The sequence below is a fragment of the Phoca vitulina genome, unplaced genomic scaffold (assembly GCF_004348235.1).
Source record: "Phoca vitulina isolate PV1807 unplaced genomic scaffold, GSC_HSeal_1.0 scaffold25, whole genome shotgun sequence".
Lineage (NCBI taxonomy): Eukaryota > Metazoa > Chordata > Mammalia > Carnivora > Phocidae > Phoca > Phoca vitulina.
In genome coordinates, this window is record NW_022589728.1 from 44,903,376 (window position 1) to 44,920,750 (window position 17,375).

At 36.8% G+C, this 17,375-nt stretch overlaps 1 protein-coding gene across 8 annotated transcripts in view; it reads left to right on the plus strand.

The window, feature by feature from the left end:
• The window catches only part of VPS13B (vacuolar protein sorting 13 homolog B), a 749,374-nt gene that overhangs the window by 95,079 nt on the left and 636,920 nt on the right, over window positions 1-17,375 (plus strand). For 7 of the 8 annotated variants that reach the window (XM_032421506.1, XM_032421505.1, XM_032421503.1 and 4 more), the window contains 3 exons: window positions 5,046-5,237; window positions 10,296-10,465; window positions 13,249-13,443. In XM_032421506.1, coding sequence (XP_032277397.1) covers window positions 5,046-5,237; window positions 10,296-10,465; window positions 13,249-13,443 — 557 coding nt within the window. Of the gene's footprint in view, window positions 1-5,045; window positions 5,238-10,295; window positions 10,466-13,248; window positions 13,444-17,375 lie in introns of those variants that run through there. The other variant, XM_032421511.1, reaches the window with a different exon arrangement.

Sequence of the window (17,375 nt, forward strand, 5' to 3'; positions counted from 1 at the left end):
AAATGAGGCAGAAGAGAGAATTACTGATATAGAGGACTAAATGATGGAGGATAAAGAACTGAGAGGGACACCTGGGTGGCTCAGTTGGCTAAGTGTCTGCCTTCAGCTCAGGTCATAATCCCGGGGTTCTGAGATTGAGTCCCACATCGGGCTCCCTGCTCAGTGGCAGCCTGTTTCTCCCTCTGCCTGCTGCTTCCCCTGCTTGGGCGCACTCTCTCTATGACAAATAAATGAATAAAATCTTTAAAAAAAAAAAGAAAGAAGCTGAGAAAAAGAGATAAACAACTATTGGATCATGAGGGGAGAGTTTAAAAGATAAGTGATACCAGAAAGCGAAACAATATTAGAATAATTGGGATCACAGAAGAAGAGGAAAGAGAGAGTGGGGCAGAAGGTATATTGGAGCAACTTATAGCAGAGAACTTCACTAACTTGGGTAAGGAAACAGGCATTCAAGTCCAAGAGGCACAGAGAACCCTCAAAATCAATAAAAATAGATCAACACCTCAAAGTATAATAGTGAAATTTGCAAATCTCAGAGACAAAGAGAAAATCCTGAAAGCCGCTTGGGACAAGAGGTCTGTAACCTACAAGGGAAAACATTAGACTGGCAGCAGACCTATCCACAGAGACCTGGCAGGCCAGAAAGGACTGACATGATATATTCAGGGTACTAAATGAGAAAAATATGCAGCCAAGAATACTTAATCCAGCAAGGATGTCATTCAAAATAGAAGGAGAGATAAAAAGCTTCCAGGAAAAACAGAAACTAAAAGAGTTTATGATCAGTAAACCAGCCCTGCAAGAAATATTGAAGGGGATCCTTTAAGTGAAGAGAGAGCCCAAAAGTAATATAGACCAGAAAGGAACAGAGACAATATACAAAAACAGTGACTTTACAGGTAATACAATGACACTAGCTCCCTATCTCTTAATAGTTACCCTGAATGTAAACGGGCTAAATGCCCCAATCAAAAGACACAGGGTATCAGATTGGACAAAAAAGCAAGGCCCATTGGTATGTTGTCTGCAAGAGACTCATTTTAGACCCAAAGACATCTACAGATTGAGAGTGAGGGAGTGGAAAACCATTTATCATGCTAATGGACATCAAAATAAAGCTGGGGTGGCAGTCTTTATATCAGACAAATTAGATTTTGAACCAAAGACTGTAATAAAAGATGAGGAAGGCCACTATATCATAATTAAAGGATCTATCCAACAAGATCTAACAGTTGTAAATATTTATACCCCTAATATGGGAGCAGCCAATTACATAAACCAATTAATAACAAAATTAAACACATTGATAATAATACAATAATAGTAGGGGACTTTAACCCCCCCCCCCACCCCCCACAATGGACAGATCATCTAGGCAGAAGATCAACAAGGAAACAAGGGCTTTGAGTGACACACTGGACCAGATGGATTTCACAGATATGTTCAGAGCATTTCATCCTAAAGCAACAATACACATTCTTCTTGAGTGCATATGGAACATTCTCCAGAATAGATTACATACTGGGTCACAAATCAGGTCTCAACCGGTACCAAAAGATTGTGATCATTCCCTGCATATTTTCAGACCACAATGCTTTGAAACTTGAACTCAGTCACAAGAGTACATTTGGAAAGAACTCCAATACATGGAGGCTAAAGAACATCCTACTAAAGAATGAATGGGTCAACCAGGAAATTAAAGAGGATGCCACCAAAAAGGAGAATTACAGACCAATATCCTTGATGAATATAGATGCAAAAATTCCCACCAAAATACTAGCCAATAGGATCCAACAGTACGTTGAAAGGGTTATTCACCACGACCAAGTGGGATTTATTCCCAGGCTTTACAAGGGTGGTTCAACATCCACAAATCAATCAACGTGGTACACTACATTAATAAAAGAAAAGACAAGAACCATATGATCCTCTCAATAGATGCAGATAAAGCATTTGACAAAGTACAGCATCCTTTCTTGATTAAAACTCTTCACAGTGTAGGGATAAAGGGGACCTACCTCAATATCATAAAAGCCATGTATGAAAAGCCCACAGTGAATCCCGTTCTCATTGTAGAAAAACTGAGAGCTTTTCCCTAAGGTCAGGAACAGAGCAGGGATGTCCATTCTCACCACTGTTGTTCAGCATAGTACTAGAAGTCCTAGCTTCAGCAATCAGACAACAAAAAGAAATAAAAGGCATCTGATCGGCAAAGTAGAAGTCTCACTCTTCACAGATGACATGAGACTTTGTGGAAAACCCAAAAGACACCACCCCAAAATTTCTAGAACTCATACAGGAATGCAGCAAAGTGGCAGGACATAAAATCAATGCACAGAAATCTGTTGTATTTCTGTACACTAACAATGAGAAGAAAGATAAATTGAGTCAATCCCATTTACAATTGCGCCAAAACCCATGAGATACCTAGGAATAAACCTAACCAAAGAGGCAGAGGATCTGTACTTGGAAAACTATAGAACACTCATGAAAGAAATTGAAGAAGACACAAAGAAATGGAAAAACATTCCATGCTCATGGATTGGAAGAACAAATATTGTTAAAATGTCTATGCTACCTAGAGCAATCTATACATTCAATGCATCCCTATCAAGATACTATCAACTTTTTTCACAGAGCTGGAACAAATCCTAAAATTTGTATGGAACCAGAAAAGACCATGAATGGCCAAAGGAATGTTGGAAAAGAAAATCAAAGCTGGTGGCACCACAGTTCTGGACTTCAAGCTCTATTACAAAGCTGTCATCATCAAGACAGTATGGTACTGGCATGAAAACAGACACATAGATCAATGGGCCAGAATAGAGAGCCCAGAAATGGACCCTCAACTCTATGGTCAACTAATCTTCGACAAAGCAGGAAAGAATGTCCAGTGGAAAAAAGACAGTCTCTTCAACAAATGGTGTTGGGAGAATTGGACAGCCACATGCAGAAGAATGAAACTGGACTTTTCTTACGCCATACATAAAAATGGACTCAAAATGGATGAAAGACCTAAATGTGAGACAGGAATCCATCAAAATCCTAGAAGAAAACACAGTCAGCAACCTCTGTGACCTCGGCCGCATCAAGTTCTTGTTAGACACATCTCCAAAGGCAAGGGAAACAAAGGCAAAAATGAACTGTTGGGACTTGATCAAGATAAAAAGCTTTTGCACAGCAAAGGAAACAGTCGACAAAACCAAGACAACCTACAGAATGGGAGAAGATATTTGCAAATGTCTTTTTTTTTTTAAGATTTTATTTATTTATTTGACAGAGAGACACAGTGAGAGAGGGAACACAACAGGGGGAGTGGGAGAGGGAGAAGCAGGCTTCCCGCGGAGCAGGGAGCCTGATGTGAGGCTCGATCCCAGGACGCTGGGATCATGATCTGAGCCGAAGGCAGACACTTAACGACTGAGCCACCCAGGTGCCCCAATATTTGCAAATGTCTTATCAGATAAAGGGCTTAATATCCAAAATCTATAAAGAACTTATCAAACTCAACACCCAAAGAACAAATAATCTAATCAAAATGGGCAGAAGACATGAAAAGATGTTTCTCCAAAGAAGACATACAAATGGCCAACAGACACATGAAAAAATCCTCCACATCACTTGGCATCAGGGAAATACAAATGAAAACCACAATGAGTTACCACCTCACACCAGTCAGAGTGGCTAAAGTTAAGTCAAGAAACAACAGATGTTGGTGAGGGTGTGGAGAAAGGGGAACCCTCTTAAATTGTTGGTGGGAATAGAAGCTGGTACAGGCACTCTGGAAAATACTATGGAGGTTCCTGAAAAAGTTGAAAATAGAGCTACCCTGCTCTATTTTGGCCCAGCAATTACACTATTAGGGATTTACCCCAAATATACAAAAGTAGTAATCCGAAGGGCCACCTGTACCCCAATGTTTATAGCAGCAATGTCCACAATAGCCAAACTATGGAATGAGCCGAGATGTCCATCGACAGATGAATGGATAAAGAATAAGTGGTATATATATACGATGGAATACTACTCAGCCATCAAAAAAATGAAATCTTGCCATGTGCAACGATGTGGATGGAACTAGAGGGTATTATGCTAACTGGAGTAAGTCAGTCAGCAAAAGACAATTTTCATAGGATTTCACTCATATGTGGAGTTTAAAAAACAAAACAGAGGATCATAGGGGAAGAGAGGGAAAAACAAGATGAAATCAGAGAGACAAACCATAAGAGACTCTTAATTATGAGAAACTGAGGATTGTTGGAGCGGAGGGGGAGAGGGGTGGGGTACCTGGTGACACAATGTTACTATGTCAAATGTATCTCAATAAAGCTGAAAAAAAATTTAGAAATTATCATATATTGTCACTTATAACAGTGGATTTATGTATTAAGAACAAATCTCTAATGTATGGAGTGTACATATTAGATAAAGAGAAATACATGTAGGTAGAGCCGATGTTTTTCTTAGAAGATAGCCGTTGGTTTCCTCTTCAATAATGGGCAGATAAGAGATTGAAGAATTTGGGTTCTGTACCATGAAGCATGGACATAGTAATTTTATTCTGGAAAAAGTTTAAAGCAGGTAAAACCTATTGTTCTCTTCCATGATCACTATACACCTGTCACAGCACCCTGTGAACATTTTTTCAGTGAAATTTCTAAGATAAAAGAGTAAAATGCAACTTCCTCTACTCCCCCTTCTCAGTCAACATCATAGTATTGTGTATAGAATTACTGGATATGGATATTAGCCAGTTAGATTTTAGAGACTGATTTTCTAAGAATGACCATTTCAATTTTATCGTACTTCCTGTTAACATTAAATAGATTATGGGGGTAATTGTTATTTGAATCAATATTTTTTTGTTAATAATAACCATCTCATTTATGTAGAGAAAAATACAGATTGGCGGTGTTCTGTTTATTCAGCCAATGGAGAATTGGTTTTAAGGCATTAAGCTATAAGCTAAAAAGATAAGAGTAATATTACAATTGGTATATCTAATTGCTTAAAATATTAATATAAGATGTGGTTTCTTGTAGGTTCTACAAATCAACAAGACTTTTCTTCAGGAAAAAGTGAGGATATGGGAACAGTTCAGGAGAAATCTACAAAAAGCCTTGTTATAGGTCCTCTTGATTTTCGTTTGGATAGCAGTGCAGTACATAGAATTTTGAAAATGATTGTTTGTGCCTTGGAACATGAATATGAACCATATAGTGGGCTAAAACCAGGTTTGTTTTTGGCCTCATTTTGAATCTCTTGCTAGTTGATTTGAATGATTATATAATCCAATTTGTTGTAGTTTGCTAAAGTATACTTTTTTGTATAGTTTGCCTATCTGATTTTCATGTATTTAGTTGTATGTAGAAGTTATGGGAGAGGTCAAGATTTGGAAATTATTTACATAAGTACTTTATTTGCCAGTATTTGTCAGCATTTTATTACCAGACTTTTTGATACTTTTCCCAGTGTATATTCCTGAAATACCATTTTCCCACCTTTGTGGTTTCTGAAGAGCAGACATGAAGATGGACTCTAAACATATAAACTTAGCATTCAAGGAGATGTAGGTCTTACTGATAAAAAAAGAATTTGTTGTACACCTAATTTTTTCTATGTGGCATGAAGGTGTCATGGTTTCCTAAAATACAAATTCATTTTTTATGCAATAAAGCACTCTAGAGTAGGATATAATAGTATAATATAATAATAATAATAATATAGTGTCAGACTATGGCTTGAATTCTGACCCCTGCTTTTAAAGTTAGGATATGTAAGTGACATCACTGATTTTTCATTTCTCTATCTCAGTAATGAGTTTAATTATCGTTAACAGAGATGGTTAAATTGTCTCCCCCATATCCATTATCCTCTTACTTTATAGTAAAAGAAGTTTCTATGATAACAATTCTTATGATAAAAGTAAAGATGACACATCCCAGGTATAGTCACAGGACTCAAGGTTCTGACTGCTGGGATGGGAGCAGAACTTTAAGTGAATTTTGGGGCGGTGACTTTAAAAGGAAATGCACATACCTTCCTTTTTTTCTTTACCCCTTCCTTCTGGCTGGAAAAAATTATAATGGCAGGAGTTGGAGCTGCCATCTTTGACCCTGAAACGAAAGTTGCATGTTAAGGATAACAGCAACAAGACAGCAAGAACCTGGGTCTTTGGTAGCATGGTAGCACTGTTATCTCTGGATCCTTTAGACTCAGATTGTTATATGACATAACTTCTGCTGTTGTTCAAACTTTACTTGACTTTTGTCATAGCAAATTTACCGTTATCTAAATATTACACTAGTAGGACCAATTTCCAAAGATCAGTGCATGTAATAGCACACATGTAACACTGTGTCCAGTACATAGTAAGTGCTTGACATGTTTATGCATTCATTTCTTGCACCTTGCTTGCATGCCTACTCCATCTCAGACACTCTTTAAAGGGCTAGAAAAGTGTGTATAAAATGGCTAAAATAAAAACGGTGACAGTACCAAATGTTGGGGAGAATGTGAAGAAACAGGATCACTCATCATTGCTGGTGGGAATGTAAAATCTATACTACTTCTGAAAACAGTTTGTCAATTTCTTTAAAACTAAACCTGCAACTACTATATAGCCCAGCAGCTGTACTCTTGGGCATTTATCCCAGAGAAATGAAAACTTAGGTTCACACAAATATCAATACCTAATTTGTTTTTCTCATGTAAAAATCCAAGCTGGTAGGTGCTCTAGCGGATCAGGGTAACTGTTGCTTGAGGTTGTCTCTAGACCCAGAATTCTTTGTCTTATTATTCTACCATTCTTTGAGATATACCTCATCTTCGTGGTAAATGTTGGACCATGATTACAATATTTAATTTGAATCAACAGGAAAGGTGGAGCAAGAGAAAATAGTAGGTATGTGGTTTTATTTAATAACATGGCTCTGTCATCCCATTTACCAAGACTTAGTAACATGTCCCTATACCTAGCAGCAGGGATACTGGAAAGTATAGTAGTCTCTGGAAACCTCAGTACCAGACAGACTTCAATTCAGAGGGTTTTATTGCTAAAAGAAATGTAATTAGCTGTCTCTTTGACAGTGGAATGATTCCCTACACACACACAAGTATATATAACATGAATTTTTATCTGAAGCAGTTTATCATCTCAAGAATGTGACACACACACACACACACACACATCTATATTTTTCTACATATCTGTATATCCATATATATATAAACTATATATGTGTGTGAATATATATATATATACTGCTGTTAGTTCACTTTAGTTTAATATACAGACAATTCTCACTTTCCATGGTAATTAGGAATCATAAAAATGTGCCAGCTGAAATCATGGAAAGTGATCATAATCAGTGGGACAAATTGAAACTGTTTCACACTTTTGGATATTTTTGTCAAAACACTAAAAGCTCTCTTACTATTGGTTTGAAAGTATATAGAAATGAAAAAAAGGGAATAGTAAAGTAAGAGTTTTATTTCTTAAAAAAGAGAAACTTAAGAGTAGTTTAAATGGTGCTTGTCTCCTTGTCCTGTAACTTACAATATAGAGTGACTCTTTCCTATGCTTTGGCAGATTGTTATACTTCTAAGTTTGGATCAGATTCCCATACATTTCAGTGTCGTGAAAACCTCTGAGAGTTCCTTTAATGGGAAGTATTTTGTTTGCATCACTTCCTCTGGGACATCTTCAGACATCTTCGTTCTTTTTTTTTTTTTTTTTTAAAGATTTTATTTATTTATTTGACAGAGAGAGCGCGAGAAAGGGAACACAAGCAGGGGAAGTGGGGGAGGGAGAAGCAGGCTTCCCACTGAGCAGAGAGCCCGATGTGGGGCTCGATCCCAGGACCCTGGGATCATGACCTGAGCCGAAGGCAGACACTTAATAACTGAGCCACCCAGGCGCCCCTTTCTTCGTTCTTTTTATCACAACCACTTTCCTCATCAACATTGATAAGTCTGTCTTCACTAATTCCTCTGGCTTCATATCAGGAGTCTCTCCAAGGGTACAGAGTTGATATTCCCACAGTTAGCTGTTTCTTCTGTAACTCCTTGTATTTTATCAGTCTTTGTTTCTTTGCTGCACTTTCATCTTTGATTGCCAGTTCTGTTCCAATTATCTATTTTTGTAAAATGTCACATGGGTTTATTACTGGTAAACAAGGAGGCAGTACAACTATATGCTTTGCTGTCTGGGAGTTAAATAACAGATATGGGATACCAGTAACCAAACCTGACTGACTTTGAAAGAAGTGACATGATTGGTCACTGATCATGATGCACATCTTTTATCTATGTTATGATTTGTGGATTGAAGAACTTGCAGTAAGGTTTGTACTTTATGCACTTACTATACTGTGGTAACTGATATTTGAACTGTTTTTGGGGGAACTGGCATTTTTTAGCTAAAACAAGATAATTGAAACTGATGTATACCCAGAACTGTGCAAAGTGAGAGCTGCTTCTGCATACATAATGTGCATGTAAATGAGTACATATGTATTACATCTTAAGTACTTATCCACTTTCTAGAAGCTATTTATTGAGGTGTAATATACATATTGGAAAGCACAAAACCTAAGGGTATAGTTCTGTGAATTTTGCAAACTTAACCACATCTATATAACTGTTCAAGAAATGGAACCTTAGCAGCACTCCAGAAGTCCCCTTTGTGCTCTATTCTCTTTTACTCCTTTGACCCCAAGGTCACTCTCCTTACTTCTAACTTCTTGGATTGAGTTTTTGCTTAGCTTATAATTCATATAAATGGAATCACACAATATGTATCTTCTGTCTCTGGCTTTAGCTTTAGCTTGTTTATGAGATTTATTTCATTATTATATAGTGTGTCATTGTGTGAATATACCACCATTTATCCATTATACTGTTGATGAGTATTTAGTTTCTAGTTTTTGGTTAATTATGGTAGTGATGCCACAAACATTCTAGTACATGCCTTTTGGTAAACATGTGTACTCCTTTCTGTTGGGCATGTATGAGTAGAACCACTCAGGTAAAAGGATTGCAAATGTTCACTTTTAGTAGGTGTTTCCGAACTGGTGTTTCCCAAGTGGTTGGACCACTTTACGTTCTTATCAGTGGTTTGGAGAGTTTTAATTGCCAGGGCTGGCAAACTATGACTTACTGCCTCTTTTTGTGCAGCACATGAGTTGATAGTGGGTTTTGTGTTTTTAAATAATTAGGAAAGGGCGCCTGGGTGGCTCAGTCGTTAAGTGTCTGCCTTCGGCTCAGGTCATGATCCCAGGGTCCTGGGATCAAGCCCCGCATCGGGCTCCCTGCTCAGTGGGAAGCCTGCTTCTCCCTCTCCCACTCCCCCTGCTTGTGTTCCCTCTCTCTCTCTCTCTCTCTCTCTGTCAAATAAATAAATAAAATCTTTTAAAAAAATAAGCAGGAAAAAATAAAAGAATCCTATTTTATGACCCATGAAAACTATATGAAATTTAATTTTCAGTTTCCATAGGTAAAGTTTTATCAGGACATAATCCTGCTCATAGAGTTTGGTATTGTCTGTAGCTGCTTTTGTACTACAGTGGCAGAGTTGAGTAGTTGCACTAGACTGTATGGCCCACAAAGGCTAGAACAGTTTCTAAATGGCTGTTTATGTAAAAGGTTTGCTGATGTTTGGTTTGCATGCTTGCCAACACCCAGTATTAGTCTTTTTCATTTTAACCATTCTAGTGGGTCTGTGATGCTGTCATGTAACTTCATTTGCATTTATCTGATGCCTAATGATGTTATCTAGCTTTCCATAGGATTTTTGGCCATTTAGAAATACTATCCTTTGCTTGTTCAAGGCTTTGTAGCCCATTTTTCTATTCAGTTGTTTATTATTGATTTTTAAAAGGTTTTACATTAAAAAATTTTTAATATGCTGTGGGTCCTTTATATAGATATCTATATCCATCTATCTATGGCAAATATCTTCTGCCAGTTTGTGGCTTGCTTTTGCATCATCTTAATGGTATTTTTATGAACAGAAGCTGTTATTCTTTTAACAAAAGAGATTAAAAATTCCTTTAAAATATTTAAAAAATAATTTAAAATCAAATATGTAAATTTTTATATAGCAAAGACCTACATTTACATTCTACAGTAACTTATATAAGTTTAACTTATATTTGTTAAAGGTAACACATTAGTTTGCAATTGCTTCATTGTTGAAAAGAAAAATTCTATTTGACCTTAAAATTTGGGAACCAATTAATTCAATTATTTAAAAATAATATTTTATTAAATTTTCATTATTTCATTTTTAGATATTAAGGATGAAAATGAAACAATACTGAATCCTGAAGAAGTGGCATCTTTGGAGGAATATATTCCTACTCGACATACAAGTGTTACTCTCCTCAAATGTACCTGTACTATTTTCATGGCTGAATTCAACTTGTTGGATCATTTGCTACCTGTCATTATGGGAGAAAAGGTATATTTTGCAGTTCACTACTTTTTTTTTCTCATACATGCATATTTGCAAGTCCTATGATATTATAAGAGGAAGGTGATAGAGTAAAAGAATAAGTGCTTACATAATTATCCATGGTGGTGTTAAAACAATGTAACTATGATTGTTGATTTTTAAGTGTGTGTGTATGTGTGTACACATATGTATTATATATAAATAACCTCAAGCTAAGACTGTATCAGGAAATGTTGAAGAGATCGTGGGCCCAGAAGTCAGTCTAATATACAAACTGTGACACTTTGTATCTCTAAACCTGTTCCTGAAAAACAAAACAAAAATATTTTTCAAGTGGGCTGACAGATTCAGCTGGTAAAGAAGCAGTAAGCCTCTATGGATTCAGATAGTTTATTACTTACATGTAAGCATAAGAGCAGATCATTAATGGTGTCAGCTTGCTGTGTCTCTTTCAGGACAACCTTGAAACCAGAAGGCCAAAATGACCTGCAGCACACACGTGCAGCACACCATTAAGTAGAGTACTCTTTTGTCAAGGATTCAATTCCACATTTCATCTAAGCAGTTACATAGATTACAGCTGTACATTGAGAATAGTAAGTGGAAACCCCATATCTCACCTGAATGTGGGATACTGATGAGAAAATGTCTCATAGCAGTCTCCCTCAAAAGGTGAGAAGTGGTCTTTCAGAAGCTCTTTGCAAGACCCCCCTATCTTATCATGTTGTGAAAGTCACAGGATATTCTCCCAAGGCTTAGGTCTGCTGTGGTTGCATCTTGCCTTTATGGTCTACATGGATTTGTGTAAGATTGTCAGGGTGCTAGCACAGAGCTGTTCCCTTACAGTATCTACCTCTTAGAATTATTTTTAATATTAGATGAGATAATGCCCATAATCATTTTGCACATATTATGAACACAGTAATTACTACTTTATTGTTAATGAGGACTTCTTAGATGCTTCACTTGATTTAGGCCATATATAATGTATTGCTTTCTGAATTTGCCATATACATAATGTATTTGTTATCTTTAGGGTTTTTCTGTTATATTTCTTTTGATATCTATATAATGATGATTATAGAAATAAGAACTGTCCTAACTTTAAATAAGAACTTGTGGAAGTATGACAGGGAATTGACTATGATACGATAGTTTCATTTTGTGTATTTGCTCCATATTGTCCACTTAAAATTGTTGTGTTGCTGGGTAAAGAGATCATCTGGAGAAAATTTCAGCAGAGAAAAAGTATGTCAGTATTAGACATTAACTTCGAAGCAGCTGTGAGTAATGAGTTCAAGAAAGAGACAAAAAGGTGGAAGGTTTCACAAGATACCTCAATCTATAAAAAAGCAACAACAAATCACATTCTGCAACTGAAAACTGTAACACAAATTAGAAATAAAAGGATGGAAAACAATTTAAATGCGAATCACAGGAAATACAGTGTGGCTGTTTTAATACCAGAAAGTGTGAGCTCAAGACAAGAAATATTATTAGAAATAGCTGTTTTGTAATAATGACTGTTAACTCCATGAGTGGAACAACATAGATAATTCTTACAGATGGCATGTTGAATTAAAGTAGGCAGTCATGAGCATGTACTGTATGATTCTGTAAAGTTCAAGAACAGGCAAAACTAGTCTGTGGTGATTGCAATGAGAATATTGGCTACCTCTGGCAGCGATCTGATCTATCGCCTGAGAAGGGATATATTGTAGAGTGCTTGAAATGTGTGGTGGTTACAGATGTAAAATTTTATTGAGCTCTCCACTTAAGATTTGTGTGCTTTACCGTATGTTGTACCTTAATCCAAAGTTGCTTAAAAGAGTAATTGATTAGTAAGTGGTGGTTTAAAAATTAGTAAAAAGTTAAAAAAAGCATGTTCAAGCAAGTATGTTCAACTTAGTCAATTTTAGGCACAGTGTTTCTCAATAATGGCACTGTTGGCTTTTTGGACAGAGAAAGTTTTATGTATCATTTACTATCTTTAGCCAATCCCTGCTAAATGCTAGTACTACTCCCCAGTTGTTGTGACAATGAAAGACAGACAAAACAGTGAAACCTCTCTTCCATGGATTTTCGCATATGTCTAAGGTCATACAGTTTCTCATTGAGAATGACAGTATGGCATTTTAAGGGAATAAGTTAGTTTTAGGACCAGAAGGAGTTGCTTCCTAATGAGGGTTCATACTCTGGACATCTTGATACCTACTTGCATTTACTTGGAAGCTTAGGTTCTGTAACACTGAAAGCACCAAGCCTAACTTGAGATTCTTAGGATTTTATGAGCCTTTAACGTGTATTATTAGTAGATATGATATGGATCAGAAGTTATTCCTCCTTGCAAATTTTGCTTCTTGTGTCTTTGAAACTGTCTGAGTAGTCTTCTTAGTCTCTTCATCATCTAAGTGTGAATAAAGCACAGGAAGACAAATGGTGGGTGGCTCTGGGATATCTAGGTCAATATTTGGGAATGGTTGAGCTTAAGAAAATACCATTAAATGTACTGAGGAGCACATAGCTATTCCAGTTGATTGAAAAATAAAAGTTTAGCTAAATGGGTAGTAATAATTTTATAGTAAATATGCATTTTGAAATCTAGGACATACTTAAAAATATATAGAAGGCATTTGTATTTGGTTATGGTAAGAGAGTTCTGTAGAAAATCATCATTTCTAGATTGATTTGATAACATTGCAAAATGTGCCAGTCTGAGGCTTGTATGGGGGCATTGCATGTCAGTCACTGTTTTCCTGAAATATAAAGTGAACTCTATTATTTTCCAGAACTCAAGTAACTTCCTGAATACTACAAACTTCCAGTCACTTCGGCCTTTGCCATCCATTCAGATATTAGTGGATAAAATTAATCTGGAACATTCTGTGCCAATGTATGCTGAACAGTTGGTGCATGTGGTCAGCAGCCTTACTCAGCCTTCTGATAATCTGCTTCATTATTGCTATGCACACTGCTATCTTAAGGTAGGAAAAGTGGATTTTCTTGTTTATTAGTATCTGTTTGGCTTTGGGAGAATTAATTAAATATCTTTTTTCTTGGAGTTGTAACTTCATAGAATTAGTACCCCCATAAGATGAGATTTAAATGATACATAATAGATATATTCATTATTCAACATAATTAAATGAAAGTGTACCTATTTTAAAGTTACTCAATTTTTTGGGATTAATAGCTTGATGTTTATAGGTTTATATGTTTATGTCTATATGTTTATAATGTTAATTATGGTTTTTGAAGATTTTTTAAAAAATATTTACTTTAGAGGTGAGGGGAAGGGGCAGAGGGAGAGAATCTTCAAACTGACTCCTTGCTGAGAATGGAGCCTAATGCAGCCTCAGTCTCATGACCCATGAGATCATTACTTGAGCTGAAACCAAGAGCTGGTCACTCAGAGGACTGAGCTACCCAGGTGCCCTGGTTTTTGAAGATTTTATATGTCATCAATGATAATTATAATTAGTGTGAAGGAACACTTAGTTAATTTATTTTTTTGTTTTTTAAAGATTTTATTTATTTATTTGACAGAGAGACAGTGAGAGAGGGAACAGAAGCAGGGGGAGTGGGAGAGGGAGAAGCAGGCCTCCAGGGGAGCGGGGAGCCTGATGCGGGGCTTGATCCCAGAATCCTGGGGTCATGACCTGAGCTGAAGGCAGATGCTTAACGACTGAGCCACCCAGGCGCCCCAGGAACACTTAGTTTATAAGAGTGTTTTAAAGACTCATGATTTCTTTGAGGGGAACATAACACATTTTTTTTTTTTAGTTACTTTCCTCTTAACTGAATTCATGTTAATTTCTTGATACAAAGAGAGAACTCTTAATGGTTTAAATCGAGTTATATAACATTAATTACTGGAGGCTATACTCAGCTCTTATGTATTTTCTTGGTAAATAATATATCCCAGGTGTGCCTGGGTGGCTCAGTTGGTTAAGTGTCTTACTCTCAATTTCTGCTCAGGTCATGATCTCAGGGTTGTGAGATCCAGCTCTGCATTGGGCTCTGCACTGAGCGTGGAGCCTGCTTAAGATTCTCTTTCTTCCTCTTTCTATCCCTCTCTGTGCCCCTCCTCTCTGCCTCTGTTGCACGTGCACAGGTGCACTGTCTCTCAAAAAACAGCAACAACAAAAACATCCCATTGTAGGTACATAAAGATAAAATCAAATGTTGAGTAGTGTTTTTGCAAAGCAAACACAGATATATAGTCTAAGTAGAGATAGCATATATCTAATCAAATTCTTTTATGGATTAAAGAAAACTTTACAGACTCATATTCAAGAATAAGAACTAAAAATACACTAAATTTCATGTAAAGGACTCCAAAATTAGAGAACTCCAAAAGTAGATTTTATTGGTTCATGCTTCATTGTTCCATGTTTGAAAGTTCTTAAATACGTGTCTATTTGTAGAATAAAAAGAAACCAATGTAAATAAAAGTTTTACATCACCTCTAGTTTAAGGTGGTGAAATTTGTTTTCAAACCATGGAGAGTAGAAGAACATGTTTTCCTAGAAGTTCATGCAAAGCCCATTTTTAAGAGGATGGAAGAGACTCCACTCCCTTGCTTGATGAGAGAGTGATACTGTCGTGTTGTGAAGGGGTATGGACACAGGAAAGTATGATTCATTAGGGCCATTATTAGAATTATCTATCACAGTGTTTTATGTCGTGTGGAGAGTAGCAGAAAGTAATTTTGAAAGCTAGTTATATAGGTAATATTTTATACTTGTGCCTTTTTATTCATTCCCATAATTAATACACTGAAGTGTATTTTTTTAAATATTGGTATGACTTGAATATCAGATTATAATGTTGAGAATATTTGCCTTGTTTTATTGAAACAGGACTAATTTCAGGCAGTTCTCTAATCTTTCCGAGGTAGTCTACTTAGGTAGGATTCATCAATTTGGTAAATATTAGGTTCTTTACATATTGCAGACATTCAGCATTGAAGATGAATAAGGCATGTCCTGTCCTTAAGGAGAATGGTCGCCAAAGCCAATAGTCACCAATATGGTTGTCCTCCATACTGAGATAAAAGTTACTGGGATAGTTGTTTACTACTACTGTTATCATTTTAAAAGCGCACTTAAATTTCCAGGGTAATGTAGGTGGCTCAGTCAGGTAAGTGTCTGACTCTTGATTTTGGCTCAGGTCATGATCTCAGGGTTGTGAGATTGAACCTCGTGTCCCGATCTGTGCTCAGCTTGGAGTCTGCTAAGGATTCTCTCTCTCTTTTCCCTTTGCCCCTCCCAGCTAAGGCTCTCTTTCTCTCTCTCAAATAATAAATAAATAAAATCTTTAAAAAAAATTTTCCAAGGTAATGTAAAAGTTAGTTACAGTGTAATCTGGATAAAGTTATGTTTTGGAAAAAGGTCTTTTGCTTTTATGCATACTATCTAATTGTCTTTTATATTTTGGTTAATTTGACTAGAGCTATGTGTAATGGATAAGCTATGTTCTAGGAGGTTTGGTGTTAGGCAGAGCAGGAATATCATATGTAGAAAAACTTGTCATTGATATTAAGAATATTGAGTATTTTGGGGCACTTGGGTGGCTCATTTGGTTAAGCTGCTGCCTTCGGCTCGGGTCATAAGCCCAGGGTCCTGGGATTGAGCCCTGAGTCAGGCTCTCCGCTCAGTGGGGAGCCTGCTTCTCCCTCTCCCTGCTCCCCCCCCCAACTTATGCTCTCTCCTGTGCACTCGTGCTCTCTCTCAACTAAATAAAATCTTGAAAAAAAGAATATTGAATATTTAAAAAAAATAAAGCCTTGAGTCTTGAATATATCATTGTATTTTTGATGCTTCTTCAGTGGCCTGGTACTTTTTTTTTTTTTTTTTAAGAATTTTTATTTTAGAGAGCACGTGGGCAGGGGGATGGTCAGAGGGAGAAGAACGTGCTGAGCTTGGAGCCTGCCTTGGGGAGTGGCGGTGGGGGGTGCTTGATCCCAAGACTTGAGAGATAATGACCTGAGCCGAAATCAAGAGTCAGATGCTCAACCCACTGAGCCACCCAGGCACCCCTGGCCTGGTACATTTTTTTTTTTTTTTTTTAAGATTTTATTTATTTGTCACAGAGAGAGAGTGCACAAGCACGGGGGAGTAGCAGGCAGAGGGAGAAGCAGACTCCCTGCTGAGCAGGGAGCCTGATGCGGGACTTGATCCCATGACCTGAGCCAAAGGCAGATGCTTAATCAACTGAGCCACCCAGGTGTCCCTGGCCTGGTACATTTTTAAACGTTCAGGATTTGGTAGAGAGTTTTAGTTTATATTTGTACTATTTGGAACCGACTCAAAATACTGATTTGTTGTAAAGTTTATAGCAGTTCGTGTTACTTGGCATAATTACTCTGACTTTTGAGGAGGTTTACAAAGATTAATTTTTCCATTATAGTGTTAAAATATTACAGTAGAGAATTTGAATGTTTATTTCATGTGTGTGGCATCTTAGACCCTAAGTAATTTTCAGTAAATACTGAAACAAAATGCTCAAGTTTTAATTTTGTATACCTAAATTTGACTGTATTGACTATATGATGAAATGGTATATAGCACCTATTTCATGTAGTGAAATTTATTAATTGGGAGAGTTGGCATGGATGTATGAAGAAAACCCACAGATGGAACTTTCATATGTCTTACCAAGTGCTCTTTATTTAACTGCTAAGCCCATCCTTTGAATATATATGGCATCAAGTAGCTAAGTCATTGCAAAGCATCTGATGTTTGAAACATGAATAAGTTCGTGAAGGCACCCTATAAACTGTAGAATAATATATAAATTTAAGGCCTTCTTACTCGTAAGGATCAGCTATGGCAAATGCTTCAGAGAGATCGAGAAGATTATAGTAGAATCAAAATCCTTTGTTTAGATTTGGTAATTTTCAACCTCAAGAAAA